The 24,972-nt window shown below is 33.1% G+C and overlaps 1 protein-coding gene across 1 annotated transcript; it reads right to left on the bottom strand.

Annotated features, from left to right (window-relative positions):
* Window positions 1–1,648: 1,648 nt before the first annotated feature.
* On the bottom strand, window positions 1,649–9,108 carry LOC142556787 (binding partner of ACD11 1-like). Its single transcript, XM_075668280.1, has 5 exons — window positions 8,958–9,108; window positions 6,573–6,702; window positions 3,501–3,576; window positions 2,361–2,468; window positions 1,649–2,279 (listed from the first exon to the last, which is right to left on the bottom strand). The coding sequence occupies exons 2-5, from the start codon at window positions 6,686–6,688 to the stop codon at window positions 1,851–1,853; spliced, it is 729 nt and encodes a 242-aa protein (XP_075524395.1). The 5' UTR covers window positions 6,689–6,702; window positions 8,958–9,108; the 3' UTR covers window positions 1,649–1,850.
* Window positions 9,109–24,972: the final 15,864 nt, after the last annotated feature.

Genomic DNA, 24,972 nt, shown 5'->3' with positions numbered 1-24,972 from the left:
GCGGGCCACATATAGCTGTATAGATCAAATCCAATAGATTATGTACACGTTGACTTTCCCTAGGTTTTCCTAAGAATGGAGCTTTCGTCATTCTTCCTTTCAGGCGGAACTCACATGTTTCAAGAGAGTTAATCTCTGGCATGTCAAACATGTATTTTCTCACTAGCTTGTGTATCATATTTTGGGAAATATGACCTAGCCTAGTCGGCCACAAGTGTGCTTCATTTAGACTATCTTGTTTTCTTTTGTTTATTGTTGATATCGTGTTTACTTGGTCATCGTTAATTGAAATATCTTTTATTTTTTTAAGTTATAGAGATCATTTTGTAATTTGCATGTTCCAATTAAACATTCATTCTTATAAAACACATTTGGTAAATAAACAAGAAAATCCATATTTATCAAGCATAGAAATGAAAACAATGATTTTAACTGAGTTAGAAACATATAAAACGTCTTTTAAAAGTAACTTAAAATTATTGTTTAATACTAAGTAAATGTCTCCTACTGTCCTTGCAGCAACTCTTGCTCTATTACCCATCCTTAGGAAGATCTCGTCATTCTTTAACCTTTTATTTCTTGTCATCGCCTGCAATCATTGCATAGATGAGATCCACATCCAGTAATTAATATCAAATAAGTTGAATTAATTGAGACATTTACTTCAATATAAAACATACTCTTGCCAGAACTCTTCTGCATTAGATATTCCTTGCAATTGAGCTTCCAATGTTTAGACTTTTTGCAGTGGAAGCAAACATCTTCTACATTATCGGGCTTTATGATCCTTTTAGAAGTGTTTAGAGAGTGCACCTTACTTGGTTTGTTTTTCTTGGAATGAGCTGAACATTTATTTCTCTTTACTTTTGGGGCTTTCTTCGTCCTAGATGAAAACCCACTAGGAAAACAGGCTTTCCTTTTAATGGTGGCTTCATAGCTAGTAACCATGTTAAGCAGCTCTTCAAGGCCGTCCCTCCATCTTGTTCATATTGAAATTCACCACAAACTCATCAAACGATGGTGGTAATGACAGTAGTAGAATGTTTGTGAACAATTCATTTGTAATAATAAGGTTTATGCTCACTAGTTTCTCAATGAGCCCAATCATCCTCACACCATGTTCATGGACCGAGATCCCTTCTCGCAGGCGTGACGTCATGAGATCTTTGACAATAACATCTCATAGTGAACGTGTTTGTTCATCATATAACTTTTGTAGGTTATCGTAAGTGTCAGCAACATTTACAACTTCCTCAAACCGTCTTTGTAACTCGTTTGACATAAAACCCAACATGCATTTCTTAGCTTGCAAATCATGATCCCACCATTTATCAAGCTTAGACAATTCGCAAAGACATTGACAACAACCATTTTCGGAAGATCTTTTGTTAGCACATATTATGTTTTCTCAAAATTTAAATTTATTAACATTTCTCAGTGAATCCAGGTAATTTGGTCCGATTAACTTGTTTTGATCGAGTATAACAGATAGAAAATTTCGCGACGACATTGTAAATATACTGAAATGGAACAATAAAGTAAATATCAGAATTGGATTAAACCATAAAATAATATTAAAGAAAAGATAGTTTTTACATAAAAATCAAGTTGAATTGCTGGACATTTACTCTAACAAATACAACAACCATTAATATCATGAATTTCAATCATACATCCCTACCTTTAAACATGTGCCTTGAATATACATTAATACATACAACAATTTAGTACTTTCAGTCACATATCTATCAAAAAGTACTGCATAAAAAACCAAACAGGTGTCACGAGGAAAATCAAATCAATAATAACTAAAAAAACACTATTAAGATTATTTGATTAGGTCACATTATTTATTTATTAACACCGCGATTACCTAAATCAGCAGCGGCCTGAGCAGCTCTGTTCAGAGCACCTGATACCCAAAGAGCTCCCTTGGAGAAGTAACTACTATTGACCACAGCATTTGCTGCAGAAACTACAGTTCTTCCAGTAGCAGAAACGGCTGTTTTCGTAGTATCTGAAACATGGTATCTTTGGTTCACTGATCTCGCTGCTTCAACCCCAGCAAATAACTTGTCAGTCAATCCAATTCTTTCACTTAATTCAGCAACTTTGGCCATTGCCGTGGCGGATACTTGGTGAGATTCGTCAAAGGCTTTCGCTTTGCCAAATGCATCTTTTCCGAGTATGTATCCTTTAGCTACCATTGTTTTGACTACATCCTGAGCCAGAGTCACAGCTTCACCAGCAGAGGGAACAATCTTGTATTCTTGAGAATGCTGCCAAAATAAGTATAAGTAATGGGTTACCAATCCCGAAAAGGAATGATTGTCTAGATATAACAAAAGAAAGACACCCACACTGCTATCATCTTCAATTTTCCATGAAGTACGGTTCCAGAGATTATTGTCGTCTTCGTAATTTCCCCACCGGGCTATGCATACTGGTTGATCCACAATAGTTGCTCCCTAAAATCAACATTCAACATCAGTCGGTAGGACTCCAAGGACCCTCAAATCACTAACAACAAAGCATATGACAGATTCAAACAACTACACAAAAGCACCAAGAAATGAGCAAAATTAGATGTCATTGTTGATCCCTAAAATGATTGTAGACATGATATTTTTCATGTATGACATTCGGCAAACAGAAAATTCATATCACTAACAACCAAACATATTCCCTATACAACCATGCCAATCATAGCATTCCTCGATGTTGTTAAATAATATGTTTGGGCAAGCAAAAAAGAATTCTTTGACAAAAACCTGAAAGCTACATAGCACTCGACCAATCAGATGGAATTTATCAAATTCATAGAACATGAAAGAAGCGTTGAAACATTGCAAAATAGGTTCAGATTTAAAAACGGTAAATGTAACACATCAACAGCGACGGACCGCATGAAAAATGTTTTAGATTCAGGATTCATTGATCCTGTTCAGGGGGGCTCAGATACAGTCTCTTTCGATTATTTTTTCCTTGAAACTATAAATAGGTAAGTTTTAAAGAAATATGAAATAGGAACATACCAAAAACTACAATAAAGTTTAAAAAGTTCAATATTATTTTTTGCGAGGAATAGTGACTCAAGGGTGCCAAAAGGAAAACGTGGGTGAAATTATGATTTATCATGGATGAGAAAGGACCATAGCCACATTATAGTAAAGCTGTCCCAGGAAGAAGGGTGTTGAATGGTCAACTTTTAATTGGTTAAACTTTACGAAACAAATATTAAAAAAAAGATAGAAAAAGACCATAATCACACCTGCATTTGTGTTTTTTGGAACTGCAGCATCATTTACACTTTTTTTTAATGGATCATTACACTTTAATCTCTTCTAATACTTGAGAACAAAAGTATTATACTTCCAACTCAGAACTAAAGCAAAATCTAGCATGTACAATCATGATGTCATCAGACACATTAACTCTGAGACTGCACTTATTTATTAAACCCTCAGTCACGAGATTCAACTAATATCAGCAGAACTTACACTGAGCAGGACAGCAGTTTCCAGAGCGTGGGGATTTCTAAATGTTACATAGGCTGTACTTACACGTTCACCAGCTCTGTTGATTACATTAACAATATAAATCATATCGAATTAAGCAATTATTACACTTCGAAAGGAAACTAATGAATAGAGCAAAGAGTAAATGACAAGAGTCTTTGGTCGAAAATTTCAAAAGCATTATTGCAAAGGGATACAGAACATAGTCCATTTAATGTATGTCTCTTCAACCACGGATCCATCAGTCCAATTTAAAGGCAAGCTGAGAAAATTTATGGAACTCAAAAACAAGTACACGTAGACCGCATACATAATTTAATAAGTTAATTAATTTAAATGATTTAAATGGATGAATGATGTATTCAACATGTTTAGTTTAGTTTACATATTTATATGTTTATTTTCTTGAGATTTTATTGTGTTTCTCAAGTTTATTATTTTCAGGCGAATATTCGATGCTTGACCGGGGATAGGAGGCCGGAGACGATTAAGGTGCAAAAATTAAATGTTATATTTTTATTTTAAGCAAGAAATATTTATAATAAATGATTTACGAATTTTACCAATTTAAAGTCAAATTTAAATTATTAGATGAATTAAAATATTTTTAAGCATGATATTAGCAAATTTCCTTAAATAACAGATTTTATTCTTGAGCATGATTTTTAATATTTTATTAAATTATTTTAAGACTTAATAAATTGTTTAATTAGTATTTAATTAATTTGCAAAGTTTTTTTTTTAAAAAAATAAAAATAAAACCACACACAAACACACACACGCGAACACACACAAAAATGTGAAAAAGCTAGGGTTTGGTCTCCAAGTAGCCTCCTCCACTTCTTAACATCTTTCTACAATACTTTGGTGAATTTTCACAAATTTTTGGCAAGAAAAACGTCTAGCAATCGCCCTCGGTGCATCCTCTACGTTCTCTCGCTCCAGTATTCGTTTATTCAGGCTTTTAAACGCAAATGCATGTTCTAAACCTTTTTTATGCATCAATCTTGTTATATGCTGTTATTTGATTATAAATATGGATGAAAAACGTTTCCCTTCACGAAAGATTTGAATTAAAATCGTTTATACACATGCTGAAATTTTCTGCACAAGTTTATTCAAGTTTCCATGAATTTTTGATGCGTAGACTTCGTGTGGATCGTCGGACTAATGCTGCTGGGTATGGGCATGAATTAGGATGTGTCTAGGTATTGTTTATTAGTCCTTGTAAGGTCGGAAGTGGGTAGTTGCGCATAGGAAGCATGGAGCGCAGCTGCTGCCGCAGCGCGCGCGATTGCCGCTGTTTGGGTTCAGCCAAGTGGTTCTGGGCGAGGGATGGGTTGGGGGCTCTTGCCTAGGTTCTGGACCTTGTCTTAGGGTGTTAAGGTGAGCCTGGTCTCGGTCGATTATGGTCTTGTCGGGTAGGAAAGTTGCTGGAAGTGCGAAGTGACAGCTGCGCGCATGGAACCCGTGATAGGCGCTTTTCACGGTTTGCATGGTCTATGGCTTTTGCTTGTGACCTGAGTTGGTAAAGGCTGACGCAGTGTCTTGGTTAGGGTATAGGGCTTGGTTAAGGGCTTGTTTGAGCCGTTGTTTGTTTGGAGCCGTAAAGAACCCGAACGTGTCAAAATTAGGCCAAATAGAGCATAGAACGAGTCTCGAGTTGCATGGCTTGTGTGGAATGGTTTGGGCTGTTCCAGAGGTGGTCCTAAGGGTCTGAACAGTAGGTTAGAATGTTGGTAAAGGGTGAGTCAAGTCCCGAGTCGTTCGGTAAGTCGTTTATCTAATTCGGTAGTCGTACGGATAAGAACTCCACGCAAAATGTTTAAGTTTATGTTATGTCAAGCGAAGCATGTTTTATGAAAACATTTATGCAGGAAAGTCATGTCATATTTATTTATGATTATGTAATTTACGTATCAAGTATGTTTACATTGCATGAATTTTTATTATGTAGTATTCATTATTCACGGTTTATGCATGATAAGTCTTTAGACTCGCTAGACTTGATTGATACAGATGTCGTTGTTGAAGAGACTGGAGGTGATAACCAGTGAGCAGGCTCGGACCGTAGACAATGCACGCCCGATGACCTTGCAGGTTTATAAGCTTTACTCTAATTTATTCTATTGCATTTTGGTTGAGAAACAAATTATTTCTTTGGGTGTTTTAAAATATTTTATGGATGTCGACGTGGATAATTTTTTTACGCCTCAATATATTCAGAATTTGAATTGTTTATATTTTTTTTAGTTTCGAATTTTAGGTTTATTTGTTTGAAATTTTCGAAAATGATGTGTAGGTTTTTATTGAGTTTAAAAGTTAAGAGTTATTGATTTAATAAGATAGAAAATCTTATTTTCCGCATATTTTAAGTAGTAAGTGAGAGTTGTTACAATTAGGCTCACTCTTGTCAGCGAGGGATATCTTAAGGCAGGTGGTTTCATTCAAATTGATGAATGATTAAATTTGAATATCAAAACATGCAAAATATTCCAGTGTACTCTTATTAGTAAATTAAACTCCCTTTCAGTTTACTTTTGTCGTGAGTTCTTAGAACATATGTACACACAGTGTTATAAATTATATGGACCTGCAATGATTAAATTCAAGATCATAACACTCAAGGGTTCCACTGCGGTCTAGTTAGTAAATACGCTACACGGTTTTAACTTCCTTTCAGTAGACATTTTTTAGTGAGTTCATAGAAAACTAATACAAAAACACAAAGACATGCACCTTGTAGACAACATACTTTAAACTACATGGACCTGCAACTATGTGAACATAGAAAAAAATTGCTTTTCTGTCCCTCTGGTAAAAGTAGACCTTAAGTTCAGGCATGTGTGAGAGAGTGTTTTAGAAGGAGGATCCCAGGCATAACTTTCGTTGGCCAAAATCCGCAGCTTTTAAATTGGGCACAAGAACCATCGAGTAAAAGATAACTCGAACAGAAGAATTGATGGAAAATCCATGAATATGTCAAGTAGACACACACAAGAATCAAGTATAAAAAGTATACAGTGATATGTGACTTTAAAATCTGGAGGGTACCTGACAATCTCCACATGCTCGATTGCACCACAGAAAGCAAAGAAATCATAGACATCCTTTTCCGTGACTTTAGGAGACAGACTTGATACTTCTACAATATAACCACTTCGACTCATTTCTGTAGATAAACCTGAAAACACAAATGTTTAATAACTTTAAAATTTCAGAAAAATTATAATCTCTGATTACCAAGAAGCAGCCTTGTTAAGATTCCCATCTGTTCTAACACTAGAGGATTTCTTTATCAGTTTCAAACATAGGGTAAGATATTAATTTACATCTAAAAAATGAGAATCATTGGCTAGGATAATGCTCTAACAAATTTGTTTCTCAGTTACATGACACACTTTATGAACTCCTAGACAAATAAAACACATCATTTTTATGTTTTTAGATACCATGAAGTCTTACTATGACGTCTCCCCGAAAAATGATTACTTGATGAATGGATATCTTGCATGGCTAAATGGTGTTTGATCTAAGACAACCCAATTTCGCAGTTCCCGGCTTTCAGGCCATTGTGCCAGACGGTTTTATGTTAATCATAAGGAATGCTGCCAATACAGTTTTTCCAGGAAAATTTTCGAAAAGGTAACATGCAAAGGGCATCCAGAAGCTTCTAAATCCTGAATATGGCTTTTCATTCCCACTTGAATGCTTTCTAGTTTCATAAAGTACATTATTAAAATGACGAGATCTTGGTCTGCAAATCAACAGAAAGAGAAGTAGCTATTCAACTTCGAACATTAAAGGAAAATTATGTATACCCAATGCGACATGTATTCCTCATTTTTAATTTCGTTGTTGGTTCCACGGGAATTAGTGGGATGTATTCAATTCATAGTTTTGATGATTTTTAATGACTTTTTCAAATGATAGACTTTTATGGATTTGATAGATTTTTATTGACTTTTACAGAATCTCACAGATTTATATGGATTAATGTAAATTTTTTTGCACGATTTTTAAATATTTTTGTGAATTTTTTTATAGAATTTTATAAATTTTTTACTTAATTATAACATATTATTTTTTATTAATTTCTTTGAACCAATAATTAATTAACATATATAACATATTCAGTTTGAAATAGTTTTTCAATATTTATATTAGTAAATAAATTTACTTATTTAAAAGTTAAATCATTTAATCTTTATAAGTGTATATATGTGGATTTGTATGCATGTTTGTAAATTTTTAAAAATACATCAATTGATTAATCTGTAACCTTGTTTTTGAATTGATAATATACATGTGAAAATAATATTATTTATCATTGTGTGGATACAATTTTGTATAAAAATATCACAGCTTACATATTAATTGAAAATGCTAAAAAAAATTTAAAAAATCATGGTTGTTGCGAGTCTATTCAATTATTAAGATTAAGCGGCATTTTTTGGATCATTTTTTATTATTATTGAATATTACATTAATTTGTATATATCATAAATTAAAAATCACAAAATCAGTTCTAGAATTCAAAATTTCCTATGATATTAAAATAAAAAATTATTAAATGAACAATCAGCCAAAAATGAAAAATTTGAAAGGAAAGATGAAAATATATATAGAGACACTTTTCGAAAATTTTAGAGAGTGATAGAAATAGATGAGAGGAGAGAAGATAAGATAAGAAGAGAGGTGATGTCAAGCGACAGAGAGAAATAAATAGCTTGTATATGAGTTAGAAGTTTTAAAAATCCATCCAAATATTTGGGTTGAACCTAATACAATTTTTGACAATTTATAGTTGTACCGTAGGCTTTAATGTTTGTATGTTAATGAATTCCATGAAGTTATTAAAAGTCTATTGAAAATTTAAATACCTCTAGACTTTTATAGAGTTTTTAAAGGTCAATGTTGAATACCACTTGACTTTTTAAAACTCTATGAAAGTCTATTTTGAATATCAGTATGCAAAAGTTTTAATTGAATACCTCTAAACTTTTAAAATATAAAAAGTAGTTAAAAATCAATATATCTCCTACATTGAATACGTATAAACCCTCAAAACAAAGGTAGGCGCCGTAAAATACTGTATAATTTTTCATCCACGAAAATGAATAAACAAGACGAAGCAAATAAATAAAATGAACAAGTATAATTTCCGGTAACGACAGCTTCATTATCAAGAAATAAGAACCAACAGAACAAATAAAATCAAGAACCGAAAAAATACAGCGATTTTGCCAAAAAAAAAATCTAAATCTAAACAGAATTCTTCCTGCAATTGACAAGGAATGAATCACGAGAAAAAATCACAAAAGGGTAGCTGAAAAACAATCCAATTAACAAAAAGCCTAATTAGAAACACAGGTTAAAACAAAAACAGATCAAGAATCCCTTCCATGAACAATAATACAAATAATTTGGTCAACGCACCTTCTGTTTGATCTCTGAATTGCAGAGAAATTTGAGAGCTTGAAGATGATGTTTCGTGACGAAAGCAGTTGATCTAAAATCTAGAATGAAGTATCCGATAGAACTCATCGAAGCTTCCAGATATTTACCAAAGGACCCCTGAACTTTAAAATATTATCTCGTTGAAGCTTGACAATTCCAAATCGCTCCTCTCGGTCCTATTAGTTTAAGGTGAATAAGAATATAAGGTTGCGTTTGGTTTGGAGGATAAAATAATGAAATGATTAAGAGAGAAATGATAAAAAGAATGATTGAAATAGAAATATAATATATAATGATAAAATAATATTATGTTTGGTATGATGGATAAGAATGTGATAATTAATAATTTTTTGATGAATTGACAAAATTGCCCTTCCACTTGTGCGTCGACGGTGGGCGGCGGCGACGGTCGGCCGGTGGTGGCGTCCGGTCGGTCGGAAGCATCGGCGGGCGGCTGGAAGCAGTCGGTTGGAAGCGGCGAGGGAGGTCGGCCGGAAGCGGCGACGGTCGGTCGGAAGCGGCGGCGGCGGTCGGCCGGCGGAGGTTGTCGGCGGCGGTCGGCCGACGGCAGGGGTTGGCGGTGGGCGGTCGGTGGAAGGAAGTGGTGGTGAGTTTGGATTTAGGAGAAAGGTAAAATTGGAAAAATAGGATGGATTAAGAGTGAGATAAATAATCCTAGGGGGTGATGAGGTATTATTTTAACCTACCTAATATAACCTAATCATTCATAGGAGGGATTGACTTGGTTAAATAAAAAACGTACCAAACGAGTGATTAGGTGGGTTAAAAAAAAATAAACCCACCTAATCAAGGCAACCAAACACTGCCTAAGAGCCACATGTGAAAGATTAATAAAAATAATAAATAAATTTGACAAAATTATTTAGTGAGAATTTAGGGATTTTCATTGTATATATTTAATATGAAACGTCCACTGCTCATTTTTTCCTTCGAAATATACTAGAATTTTTTTTGCTTTCCTAAACTTCCGGCTGAACACATACTCATATATGTAAATGTTTCGTACCATTTAAAAATAAAGCAACCAACCTAATATTTGCACAATTCAAAACATGATATCGTAAATGTCAACCAAACCTAAACTTAACATTTTTCAAAATAAAGTATAACCATCTTAATCTCTCAAAAGCATTATAAGTTATGAAATCTTTAAAGTAAACTTAAATCATAAACATAATTGAGGAAAACTAGTGACAGTCTTTGGGTTGTGTGCACCATCAGTTCAGCTAGTTCAACCATCAAGTCATTCATCACAATCATGCTCCCCTGCATCGATCACACCTAGTGAGTCTATTGATTCAGCAAACCTTAATCATGATAACAAGTAATACATATACATTTACAAGCTATAGTAAAATTCTATTAATCAATATAGCTTTTCATGAACATAAACTTTAAATATTTTTCTTTCATCAATTCATCGGATTGACCCTAGAAGTCTTGGCCCTATGCAATTTAGCCCTTATATTATCGGTTTGCACTTTAGGCCCTAGGTTTTCGAATTTATGCAATAATTGTCCAAGGTTTTCGATTTTCCAATTTCAAGCATCAAAATTCTTTATATTATTAAGGTTTATACTTCATGCACAATTTCTATAGTTTTTCCATGTCGTCTCTTAAATCCAACTATAATAGAGCATGCATTCTAATTTCTTCTAAGTTCTTCATTATCCCAATCAATTCTCATAACCAATTTAATATTTCATGAAATAAAAGCAATAATAAAACGTTAAATAACTAGGTTACCAGTGATTAGAGTATTGTCTGGCTCCTCCTCAGCTTCTTCAGCATGCATCACATAAGAGTTTCCCACAGTTGGTCCTTTTTTCTTCGGGAAATCAGCGGCCTTATGTCCATCTTCCTTTCATATGAAGCACTTATATGATCCCCACATACACTTGCCATAGTGTAAGCGATTGCATTAAGCCTCTCTTCAGGTTTTGGTGCTCCAGACTGTGTCGGTTTTTATTGTCCAAGCTTCTTCCATTGTCCTTGGGGCTTTTGCTGCCCCTGAGCTTTAGGAGGTCCCGTGAACTATCTCTTATTCGGCTGAGAATTCTGCTGGTGCTGCTGCCTCTTGCACTGCATCTCAAGATCAATATCTTTCGGGCTTGCTCAGCTTAGAATGCACAAACAGTGGCAGCTACATAATCCGTCGGTTGCATCAACATCACATCATGACGTATAGTAGGTCGAAGACCATCCAAGAATTTCCTTAGTTTCTCAGCAGCATCCCTAGCAATAAGGTGTACAAAGTGACAACCCCTATCAAATCTCCTCACAAACTCAGCCACAGTCGTGTCTCCATGGCGGAGAGTCATGAACTCCCTCTTCAAGCGTCCACGAACGTCAGCAGTAAAATACTTCTTGTAGAAGATTTTCTTGAATTGCACCCAAGTGACGGTGGCTAGATTAATTCCATGTTCAGCTCCTTCCCACCAAAAAGAAGCGTCAACTTGTAGCATATATGTTGTAACGTCCGGAAATCAGTCCACGTAGACCGCATGTATGAAAATTATTAAATTGCTAAAATATTTTAATTAAATGATTTTAGATGCATGAATGATATATTTTGAGTGACTAAATGATTAATTATGTAATTTTGTTTGATTTCATGATTTTAAGATTTTTAGGCGAATAACGGTAATTGGCCGGAACGGATGACCGGAGACGATTAAGATGTTAAAGATTTAAAAGATAAATTTTTTTTAGTTAAAAAAATAATTATTTTAAATAATTTATGAACTATGGAATATTTTAGATCAAATTTTAATTAAATGGTTGGAGCAAGTGAATTATATATTTTATAAGAGATTTTTTTTGAAAATATTTTAATTTGAAGCCTATTATTTTTATAATTTTGTGGGCATAATTTAATAATTAAAAACTAGTAGTAATTAAGCCCACTAATTATTCCAATAGTCTTTTTTTTTCCTACCTAATTTATCAAGCTCATTACTTTATTAAAGGAAAAAGCATCCTCTTTGTATCTTTTAAATTTAAAACCTAAACACTCACACACCTAAACACCTACAAAATGTACGCACACAATCACGTACAGGAGGTCACGAACAGCTTGTCTTCTCGTTAGCTTCTTCAAATTTTCCTCCTTTGTTTTTCTTCGTTCTTCTTTCCAACAACGCACACACGACTTCCTTGCACCCTAAGGAAAATTCCTAGGTAGGTATTCGGTGGGGTTTTAGGCGAAAAAGGGTTGGAAAAAAATAAAAATCGTCATCCGTTCGTCTCCGACTTTCACCGCTACGGTATTCGTATTTCGAGCGTTTTAAACGCAAAGGCACGCCTTAATCTTCCTTTTTCTCATCTATCACACCATATTATATGTTTGATGCATGTTTGCATGAAAAATATTAAACACTACCTTGTATTTTCGTTTTTATGGCTTATTATGCATAAAACTAGAGTTTTTTTTTATTTAAAACTCTTCATAATGATGCACAAAGGGGCTGCCATGGTAGAGGTAATTGAAGGGATGTTTTTCCACATGTTTAAGGGTCCCTAGGTGTATGTTTAAAGGCTGGAAAATATAGGACACCATTATGAACGAAAATTATATGTTTTAGAGTCCTAGGGTACGGTTGAAGAGCTAGGCGTGTTTGGGGCTGGTAGGTTCGGTCCAGCAGCATTTCATGGGTTTGTTCCAGGTCCTAGGATGATTGGGTAGAGGCTGGACATGGTGGTTAAGGGCTGGAGTCGAAATTAGCCTAGGTTGGAATCATATAATTAGGACTAGGACTCTTGGTGCAGAAAAATTCAGTAGCTTCCTAGGCGTGTTCAAGGGACTTAATGGGCTTGATTTGGGTATAATATGGTTTAATTAGGTGTTGTTAAGCGTTGGTTCAAGTTTGGTAAAATTTGGTTAAGTTTCGAGTCTTTACGAGTCAAAACCGGGAGGTACGTCTAAGTTTAAAAACGATTTCGTAAATTAATCGAAACACGACTCACGGGGGTTGAGTCGTGGTTCACAAGGGCTAAAATAATATAAAAAGACTAATTTTTAAATTTAGGAATTTTATATTAAAGTTTTGGGATTTTTTTCGGGATTAAAACGCCTTCAAAACGACTAATTACGAATTAATTAAAAAGTCTAGTATTTAAGCTAAATAAAATTATGGGAATTTTAATTTAGGCTTAAACAATTATTTGGGACATGTTAGAGTAAATGAAATTAAGAAAAAGTCAAAAACGTGAAATTTTACATCTAGGGGTAAAATAGTCTTTTTACACCTAGAAATTAGTAAACGTCATGGCAGTGTCCTGAATGCTGTTTTATGTGCTAATATGATTATTTTCAATGGTTATGAATGTTTGTGGAATTTTTATATGTTAATATGTCAATTTTAAATGTTTATGGATTTTTAAGATGTTAATATGTCAATTTTAAATGTTTATGGATTTTTAAGATGTTAATATGTTTAAATGTTTTATGATTTAATATGTTAAAACGTTTATTTTAAATGTTTATGATTTAAATATTTATTTTAAACGTTTATGATGTTAAAATGTTTATTTTGAAACGTTTATGGTTTTTTATGATTTTATATGTTAAAACGTTTATTTTAAATGTTTGCGGATTTTTAATATGTTAAAATGTTTATTTTAAAATGTTCATGGATGTTTATGATTTTTAATATGTTAAATTATGATTTTTAAAATGTTAATGGATTTTATGATTTAACGTAGACATTTAAAAGACATGTTGCATGCTTGGTTTTAAATAAAAAAGTTGTTATATGCATGTTTTTATTAAGTGATGAAAATACGCAATGTTGAAGGACGTGAAGGGATTGTGACTAAATATGTTGGAAATATCGTGAGGGTTATGGTCTCATTGGGAGCCCGACGATCGTGTTTCCATTGATACGAATACGAATACGTTGATATGTTAGTACGTTGGCCATTGACTCAGTTGACCGGTGAGAGTGTTGCTGATGTCTCCGCTGTCCAGTACTGTGGTTTTATGTAGATGGATCCATCGCCCAATACGATCAAGAATACGAGTCACAATCACGATCTGAATTCAACAAAACACGAACATGAATATGAATATGTTGACACGACTATGGATACGTTGATACGAATATGGATATGTTGATATGAATATGGATATGTTAATATGAATATGAATATGTTGACACGACTATGAATATGTTGATATGAATATGAATATGATGACATGGATTTGTTGATATGAATATGTTTATGTTTATATGAAAACGTATATGGAAATGTTTATGCATAAGATTATGAAAACCTTTTTATTTAAAGTTTTATGCATCATGAAAATGTTTACGAAAATGTTATGTTTTAAGTTTATGCATCTTCATGAAAACGATATTTTAAAGTACAAGTATTTTTCAATGTCGTATGTGATCTGTATAAGTAGTACTTGTTATCAAAAATATGATGTGTTGAGTCTTTAGACTCACAAGGTGTGATTGATGCAGGTGATTATGATAATAACTTTAATGTAGGTCTTGATGGTTGACTTGGCTGGACTGAAGATGCACATAACCCGAGGATCGACGCTAGTTTTCCGCACTAGTTATGATTCATGATTTTAAGTTATGTTAAAGTTATTTTTACGATGTTATGAGAGATTTTTGAGAGGTTATAGTATGAGCTATACTTTTCAAATGTTATTTTTAGGTTTAATAAAATGTTGGATAATTTTTTGCTAAACTATTTCTTTTGGTTTTCAAATTATAGTTGGTTGATTTATTTTAAAATGATGTGAAAAATATTTTATGGTTCGGCCGAATGCTATGTGAGGTTTGAAAAAAAATATATTTCTCTAGTACTTTTTAAGCAAAACGAATAAGCAGACGTTTCATATGTAGCGCACCTAACTCGGCTAGCATCTCCCAAATTCAGATAATGGAAATGCACCTCAAGAAATCGAATCCAACCCTCAACAGCAAATGGGTCGGTGGTGCCAGAAAATTCCTTCGGACTCAGCATGCGGAACTGATCACACATATCGTGTTGTGGCCTCGGAGCCTACAGAGCATGCTGCTCAAAGAAACGTGTCATGCTGTCTAGAACACGAGTAGCAGCATCCCCATTAGGAGGTAGGGGTGCATTCCCTTGACGATCTCATTAGTCTCAGCTTTCCTATCGGTACTAGGTGAACGTTTAGGAGGCATAATATCTATACGTTTTCCAAATTCTAAACGTAATCAACATGCATTTAAATCTATGCTTCTAATCATGCAGCATATAATAATCATTTTTTGAGCAGGCGTGTGTTTTGTGTGTGTGTAGGTAGGGTTTGTTAGCTTAATTTTGATATATAATACATGGCCCTATTTTTGACAAAAATTGATTGCTAGCTTAAAATACGATTCGGCGCGTAAAAACACATCAAAATACCTCATTTTCGAAAAAACATATTAAAATATACCATATATTAAATAATTAAAAATAATCATTATAAAAATATTTTTCCTTATATGGTCCCTGGTCTCCGTTCCTTGATCGCGTCTCGAATAACCTTTAAAACTAAGTTTTATGCATTCTAATATAAAACTACCTTTTTAAACATGTAATCATGTACACCATATTTAATTCATGCAATTAAAACAATTTAATTAGTCATTTTTCACTTTTCCTAGATTTGTATGCAGTTGAGTTACGTTACCGCATTTTGGACCTTACATAATAAATTTTTAAAATAATATAATTTTGTATATTTCATAGATTTTATTCACTTTTGTAGAACTCCACAGATTTCAAAAAAAATTTCTCATAATCTTGTAGATTTAAAGACTTTTTCATAAAACTCTAAGATTGTGATTTTTTTAATCTCAATAGATTAACAGTTGAACGTGAATAATTTTATTTATTTAAAATATTTTTATCTATCAATATAATTTTTTTTACTTATTGATTAATTTACGAAAGATAATAAATAAGTTATTACTAAATTTATTGATATTAAACTTCAATTATTCAAGTCCGTTCAACATATTTATTTAATTAAATAATATTTTTTGAAAAATACATAACAATAATTTTCAATATCAATAAATAATGAAACTTAAAATAATTTCATTCATTTTAAGTAAATTTTTATATAAAAACATATATCAATTTTGTTTTTGACAATATGTCTAACAAAAAATAAACAAGATAATTATTTGTACATGAAAATAGAGAATAAGTATGTTAAAATATTTGTAGTTGGTGTAAATTTATAAAATTTTAATATAATTAATTTATTATAATTATCCTTATATATGTATGTGTTCATAAACTTCTAAAAGTATTGTAATGTATTGTTGCAAGATTTTTTACCGCAAGTGTACAATGTCAAGTTTTAGAACGTGATTAAATACGGATATCGTTCTCATAAAAAGTGTATATTTAAAACTTATATTAAGTACCGTAATTAGAATAGTCAAACTTTATTTAGAAGATTCAATAAAGATTTCGATTATTGACCAACAAATAAAATAAATTTGAGTGCACAAAAACATTGAAAAATCAATTAGAGAAAGAATCTAGATATGCGATTTCACTTGGTCTCTAATATATTTAATTATTATTTACTTCTATGTTCATAAATTGAACTTGTTTACTAGCCAAGTATTCACTACAAGAAATTTATTAATCAACAACACACATATGACAACAGTTAAAAACTTTTTAACAACGGCTTTAGTTAAAACCGTTGTCGTAGAGCGTTTTTTTAAGCAAAACAGTTTATGACAACGTATCTATGAACAGTTGTCTATTAACGTGTTTTTTTGGATAATCGACAACGGTTTTAGAAAACCGATGTCCATTAGCGTGTTTTTTGGATAAACAACAACAGTTTGTGTAAGCTGTTGTCATATTTAGCGACGGTTTCGCTAAAACCATCGCTATTTCAAATTGCGACGGTTTGGCTTATAACTGTCGCTATACCTCTCATACAAAAACAAAAAGCACCCATAAATGTTGATATTTTCATAAATATGAAATCTCCAACTTGGGATTCGAAAGGTCGTCGATGCTTATTTGAATAGTTATCTTAACGATCCTAGGCAGCTTTCATTCTTTGACGAATCAACGAACTTTGTCATGCATTTCTTGAACAACAATGACTCAAATAATCAACAATGACGTACACTTTCTCTGGCTGGTATTGGATCTCACAAATATAATCTTTCAAAAGATCCATCCAACGCCTTTGTTTCATATTCATATCTGACTCGGAGAATCTTGAGGGAAAAATATGATAGTAGCCAATTCCAAGTCATGGAGAGGATATCTAGACTCATGTGGTTTCAACTGACGAGAAAGCTGCAACTTGGCCATGTTGCATGAACACAACCTATACTTCGATTTGATACATCAATGCAAACAACAAATCCTCCTAAATCACTTGGAATGGTGAGAACTGGTGTAAAAGTCAACCTCTTCTTCAATTCAACAAAAATTGGCTCACATTCAAAAGACCAAATGAATCTCTAATTTTTTCTGAGTCAATTGAGTGATAGGTTTAGCAATCTTCAAGAAAGTTTTAATAAATATACGATAATAACCAGCTAAACCCATGAAACTTTTGATCTCTGGCACATTAATTAGTCTTGCCCAGTTCAAAACTGCTTTCACTTTATTTGGATCAATAGAAACACCATGTTGAGAGATATAATGGCTTAGAAAGACAACTTTTTCCAACCAGAATTTACAATTGGACAACTTAGCATACAACTGCTTCCTCTGAAGAATTTTTGTAGAATTAATCTCAAGTGTTTTTTGTAACGCCCAAAAATCAGTCCACGCAAACCGCATGTATGAAAATTATTAAATTGTTAAAATATTTTAATTAAAATATTTTGGATGCATGAATGATATATTTTGAGTGACTAAATGATTAATTGTGTAAGTTTGCTTGAATTCATAATTTAAAATTTTCAAACGAATATCGGTGGTTGGCTGGAACAAAGAACTGGAGACGATTAAGGTTTTAAAGATTTAAAAAGCTAAATTTTTATTTAAAAATTATTGTATTTTTAAGGTCAAATTTAAATTAACTAGTGGGAGTAAGGAATTTTATGTAATTTATAAAGGATTTTTTTTGGAAATAGATATTTTTAAATCCTTTTAATTCAAGCCTAATGATTTTATTATTCTTAATGGGCCTAGTTAATTATTTAAAACGCTTGGATTAATTAAGCATATTAATTAAGTGTTTAGGAAACCTTTTTAAATTCTTTTTAAAAGAGTTTTACACACACCTAAACACGTAAATACACACATACACACCTAAACACCTACACACACACCCCACAAAACACATACACAATCACGTAAACAAAATTGAAAAGAATGGAAAAAGTGCAGCGGCCGTAGGAGTCTTGGGCAAAAGGAGTTTTTGATTTTTTTCTCCTTCGTTCTTCGCTTTTCTTCCTCGTTCTTCTTTCCAACAACGATCACCGACTCTCTCGCATCCCAAGGTAGATTTTTGGTGGGATTTTGACAAGAAAAAGGGTAGGAAAAAAAATAAAAATCGTCCTCCGTTCGTCACCGACGTTCCACCGCTACGGTATTCGTATTTCAAGTGTTTTAAAATGCAAAGAAACGCCATAAATCTCTTTTTTCTCATCTATCATACCCTATTATGTGTTTAATTATCGTTTGCATTAAAAACATGATTTTCTATGAATATTTTCGTTTTTATGCTTGTGTGTGCCAAATACAGGTATGGTTATGCTTCAAAACTTGAAAGATTAATGCATGAAGGGGCTGTCATCTTAGGGACACCAAAAGGGAGGAGTTTAAGAGAGCTTAGGGACCCTAGGTCAAGGTTTAAAGGATGGACATCACCGTGGATCAAGGGGGAAAGAAATTATTGCATGTGGATTCATAAGGGTTCAGTTGAAGGGGGAACCACCTCATGGCCTAGCCAGGGCTTGACTAGGGCTGGGCCTGGACGTGGTTGGGTGTGATAAGGAGTCCTAGCCACGCTAGGACTCAAGCACGGCGGCTAGAGAAGAGTCCAAACAAGCTAGGACTTTTCCCAAGCCAACCGAGGGATAACAGCGGGTGCAGGGGAAACGTAGCTTGGCCAGGGGTCCAGGCTAGGTCTAACAGGGTCTAGTAATGGTCCACGAGGGTCTGGGCTTGAGTGGAGGCTCGGGCGAGGAGTCCTAGCGCGAGAAGGTTCATAGGCGCAAAGATGAAGGAACTCGCGCATGCTCTTTTCTTTGTGCAGAAGGTTGCAACGGGCTAGGGGCTGGTTCAAGGGGTCATGAATCATCAGTAGGGTCCATAGGTGGTCTGGGAAGAGGTTGGATCAAGGTGGCTCGGGAATAGGCTCGATGAAACCGAGAGTTGGCTCAAGGGTTAAGTTAAGGGTTTGGTTTTTAGGGTTTTAATGGCTAAGGGTTCAAACCATGGTCCACGAGGCTAGATTCATGGTTAATGAGGGTAATTTAGGATTAGAAAGTCTATGTTTAAAATTTGGGAATGTAATAATGAAGTTTGAATTAATTCGAGAATTAAACGCTCTACGAAATAATAATTAGGAAATAAACAGAAAGCCACGAATTTAAGCTAAATAAAAATATGAGAAATTTAATTTAAACTTAAATAATTATTTGAGATTGTCTAGAGTCAACGAAAGTAAGAAAAATTCAAAATCGAGAAATTCTACGTCTAGGGGTAAAACGCTCATTTTACACCTGGAAAATAGTAAATGTCTTGGCAGTGCCGTGAATGCTGTAAAATATGTTAATATGTTTATTTTAAATGTTTATGATGAAACGTTAATGCTAAAATATATGTTGCATGCTTGATTTTAAAAAAATGATTTTTATATATATGCTTGAATTTTTAGAAGTGATGAAAATACGAAAATTTGAAGGAGGGAGAAGTAATTGTGACTAATACGATGATATGATAATTATGATGACATGATCATATGTAAGACCAAGGCTCAGTTGATGGGTAAGAGTTTCGCTGATGTCCCCGCCGTCCAGTACTGTGGTTACACGTAGATGGATCCATCGACCTTCAGCTGATACGAAAGTCACAATTAACGATCCGAATTCAATAAAAGGAAAACGTATACGTATATGATGAAAAGAGAAATGTTTATGATGAAAGGAAAAATGTTTATGTTTATGCATGTTCATGACATGTTATTTTAAGTAAAAATATTTTCACTGTTGCATGTGATTGTATATGTATTACTTGTTACCAAGATTATGTTTTGCTGAGCCATTAGACTCACTAGGTGTGATTGATGCAGGTGAGCATGATGTTGTTGTTGTTGAGGGACTTGATGGTTGATTTTACTGGACTGAAGATGCACATAACCCGAGGACTAACGCTAGTTTTTCGCATTTACGTTTAAGTTTATGATTAAGATTTTTACGAATTTTATGATGCTTTTTGAGTGATTCTGAGAGGATAATAGAGTTAGTTTTATTTTGAAATATTGTTATGCTAGGTTTGGTAAAAGATTGACGATTTTATGTTTTGAATTATTTCCTTTGGATTTTTAAATATAGTTGGATTTTTAATATATTATTGCATTCGGCCGAAATTATTAGATAGGAAAACAAAATTTCTAGTATTTTTAAGAAAAACGAGTAGTGGACGTTTCAGTTGGTATCAGAGCAACGTTCCTGCAAAGGGTTGTGCCACCGTCAGTTCCGAAAATCTCAGTCATCAAGCTTCAAGTATGTAAGTCTAAATGTTTTTAATGTTATCACATGCATGTTTACATGGTTTATATTTAAGCTACATATTTAAACAATTTTTGAAGTTAAATGACATTTATTTTTAAGTTTGCATGATAAATGATTTTTATGATTAAACATGCATCGTTGCATGATTTTTTAAAGTAAAAGATTAGATGCTTTAGAATTTTTACGCATATTACGATATGAAATAAAAAAATTATATGATTTACATGTATGCTGCTCTTGTGAAATTGGACATGTTTAAGAATTTGGTTAGTGGGCCTTAGGAAAGGTTGAAAATGATTGGACTATATTGATTTTTGGATGTTAGTACTGATGTTTTACTTTTTGGGTCATAAGTTAATCGTGAACATTATGAATATTTTTTGGGACATGTAGATTTTCTAAGAAAATAATGATGATTTGTGGTTACTAGTTAGGTTAATTTTTGGGAATTACACATAAGGAATAATTATTCGAAGAATGCGATGATCTTTAGAAGTATGAAAATGTATAATTTGATATTTTAGGTTTTGATGGAAAGGTAAGATCGGTTATGATAATTGATTTTGGGTTAATAAGATTAAAATTATTGAAATTTATGTTATGAGAAAACCTATAGAAGAGAATTAAGAATGCTAATAACTTATGGGTTAATTATAGAAATTTAGGACCAATTGGATAATCCTCGAGGAAAGTAGGAATTTATTTTTCAATTGTTGAGAATTTAAGGGCACGTATGGCACTTTTCGAAAACCTAGTGGCCAAATTACAAAATTCGGAAACTTGAAGGGCCTTGTTGTGCTTGGCTGAGGTTTCAAGGGATGATCCAAAATTGTTAAAAGTCCAGGACTGAATTTGTGATGACCAAAATTTCTTGGGTAAAATCTGGAATTTTCAAAAATTTAGGGACTAAGTTGCAAGTTATAAAAAGTATAGGGGATGCTTTGCAAATCTTAGGTAGATAGGGGCTGTCTTCGTAATTTTTGGAATTCTAGGGGTTGAAACAATGATTTCTGAAATTCATGAGGCTAAGATACAAATCGTCGGAACTATTGGGACTAAATGGTAAGAATTCGAGATCCTAGGGGATGGAAACACAATTTTCGAAAATTATGTAGGGTGAAATGATGAATTTTCGAGGAAATTAGGAATTAATTTTGCAACTGGAAGGAATAGTAATCAAGGGTCTTGTAGAATGAATCAATATTGAGGTTGAAGATCTAAGCGTTAGTGGAATAATGTTATGGCAAATTAAGAATTTAGACGGAGGACAATTTAAGGTAAAGTTAATCGATTAATTAAGTTTAAAGATGAAAAGTTTAGGTTTAAAATCAGGAATTTTTTAAAGTCGTTAAGAAATTTGGGATTAAGTGGATATGTGTGTTGAAATTATGTTGTCTAAAGACTATAAAGGTTGTATAAGTTTGAATTACAAGTTTATGAGATGGGTGTTTATATGAAAATTTTGGGCGAAATTTAAGATCCGCAACAATTTTGTGTTTGGGATGTACTTGTAGATAATTAAGCTACGTTAGTTTGGTGTCGTAAGCTAAAGATTCGATTCAAGGATCTTAGACTAATATTATGATGAGGTTGAGATAATTTTTAACTGTTAAGGGTATTACTCAGGATAGAAGTCGATTAGTAAATTTTGATGTTAAGATCTCTTAAGTTGAACTACGTAAATACTAATATTGGGATTTAAGGCCTTAGCATACCTTGACTCAATAAATTTAAGAAATAATGTTTTTGGGATTTTAATGTTGAAATATAATAGGTTGATAAACATCTTGGGTATAGTATAAGGAAAGTAAGATACGATAAACTTGGTCATCCATTTCTAATATTGGGAATTGTGAGAAAAGTCGAAATTCGAGGTTATAGTAAAATAGGACTAAGCCACCATATGTTTCTGTAAGTTGCGATTCGCAAACGAGGATCTTGAAGGCAAATTTAATTAGGATTGATTAGACATAAGAACAGCCTAAAACTTATTTTTATCAGAGTGGCGCAGCGGAAGCGTGGATTATTAGGATACTAGAATAAGAGTCTCAAAATTTTTGATTATCGATGATAAGCGAATTTCGTGTATGAAATTCAATTTAAGGGGGTAGATTGTAACGTCCGAAAATCAGTCAACGCAGACCGCATGTATGAAAATTATTAAATTGCTAAAATATTTTAATTAAATTATTTTGGATACATGAAAGATATATTTTGAGTGATTAAATGATTGATTGTGTAATTTTTCTTGAATTCATAATTTAAAGTTTTCAAACGAATTCGGTGGTTGGCCAAAACGGAGAACCTGGAGACGATTAAGGTTCTAAAGATTCAAAAAGATAAAATTTAATAATTTTCATCATTTATTTAAGAAAATTTTTATTTAGCAATTTAATAATTTTCATATATGCGGTCTGCGTGGACTAATTTTCGGGCATTACATTTTGTATGTTCTTCCTGGGACTTAGAATAAACAAGAATATAATCGATGAAAACTATCACAAATCGATTGAGATATTTTCTAAACACATGATTCATCAAGTCCATGAATATAACAGGAGTATTAGTCAAACCAAAAGGCATAACCAGAAATTCAAAGTGGTTGTATCTTGTGCAAAAAGTTGTTTTCAAAACATCTTCTTGTCTAACTCGTACTTGCTGGAATCTGGAACAAAGATCAAATAAGTCATCAATCCTAGGAAGTGGATAGCTTTTCGAAAAACAAAACAGGTGCACCCCAAGGTGAAGAACTTGGATGAATATAACATCTAATCAACAATCATGTAATGGTTCTTTCAGTTTTTTCAACTCCACATGAGCTAAACTGAAATGTTCACTACTCGTTTTTCTTAAAAAGTACTAGAAATTATTTTCTCTTATCCATCTATTCAGCAGAACCCATACACATGTATATAAATATATTTTAAAATACTTTTGCATCATTTAAAAATAAACCAACCAATTATTATTTAAAAATCCAAAAGAAAGTAATTTAAAAACATAAAATCGTAAAACATCAACCAACATAATCTACAAATATTTTAAAAATGACTTAACTCTAACATCCTCTCAAAACCTCTCAAAAACATCACAAATCAAAAAATCTTTAAGAAATCATAAATCATAAACTTATTTTATTTGCGAAAAACTAGCGCTGGTCCTCGGGTTGTGTGCACATTCAGTCCAGCTAGTTCAACCATCAAATCCTTCATTAACATCAAGTTCACATGCATCGATCACACCTAGTGAGTCTATTGACTCAGCAAACCTTAACCACGATAACAAGTACTACATATACATCTACATACAACAGTGAAAATACTTTACTTAAAATAGCTTTTCATGAACATGCATAAACATAAACCTTTTTTCTTTCATCATAAACATTTTCTTTCATCATAAACATTTTCCTTTTCATCATATACGTATACGTTTCCCTTTTATTGAATTCGGATCGTTAATTGTGACTTTCGTATCAGTTGAAGGTCGATGGATCCATCTACGTGTAACCACAGTACTGGGCGACGGGGACATCAGCGACACTCTCACTCGTCAACTGTGTCTTGGCCTATCATATCATCATATCATGACAATGGAAATACGATCGTCGGGCTCTTTTTGAGGCTTTCTCCTGTAAACGTGCTCCCTCTTAGGCTTTTTCCCTCACGTTATCTCCAATCATATCATCGTACTAGTTACAATCACTTCAACTCCTCCAACGTTTCATATTTTTATCACTTATAAAAATTCATGCATATATATATAAATCATTTTTCTTTTAAACCAAGCATGCAACACATCTTTTAGCGTTAATATTTCATCATAAAATTCCATAAACATTTAACATAAACATTTTAACATATATTACAGCATTCAGGGCACTGACAAGACTGTCTAACAATTTTTGGTGTAAAATGACCGTTTTACCCCCAAGAGCATAATTTTTCGTATTTATCCTTAGACCTCGTAACGACGTCCCAAATCGTCCCAAACTTATCCTAATACCTTAAAACACTCCCATAAATATTTCTTAGGCATAAAATTTAGGTTTTCGATAATTTCCTTGATTCATTTTTAAACTTAGACATACATCCCGATTTTGACTCATATTGACTCGAAACTTAAGTAAACTTTACCAAACTTGAACCAAGGCTTAATAACACCTAAATAAACAATTTTCAACCCAATTCAAGCCCAACCAGACCTTATATCATGCTTAGGAAGCTGCTGTAGTTTTTTGCACCAGAGTCCTAGTTCTAGTGTGATTCGAT

This window comes from Primulina tabacum, chromosome 9, assembly GCF_025594145.1.
Source record: "Primulina tabacum isolate GXHZ01 chromosome 9, ASM2559414v2, whole genome shotgun sequence".
In the NCBI taxonomy this organism is placed as follows: Eukaryota; Viridiplantae; Streptophyta; class Magnoliopsida; order Lamiales; family Gesneriaceae; genus Primulina; species Primulina tabacum.
The sequence above is the reverse complement of the archived record's forward strand: the minus strand, read 5'-3'. Positions and strand labels throughout refer to the sequence as shown.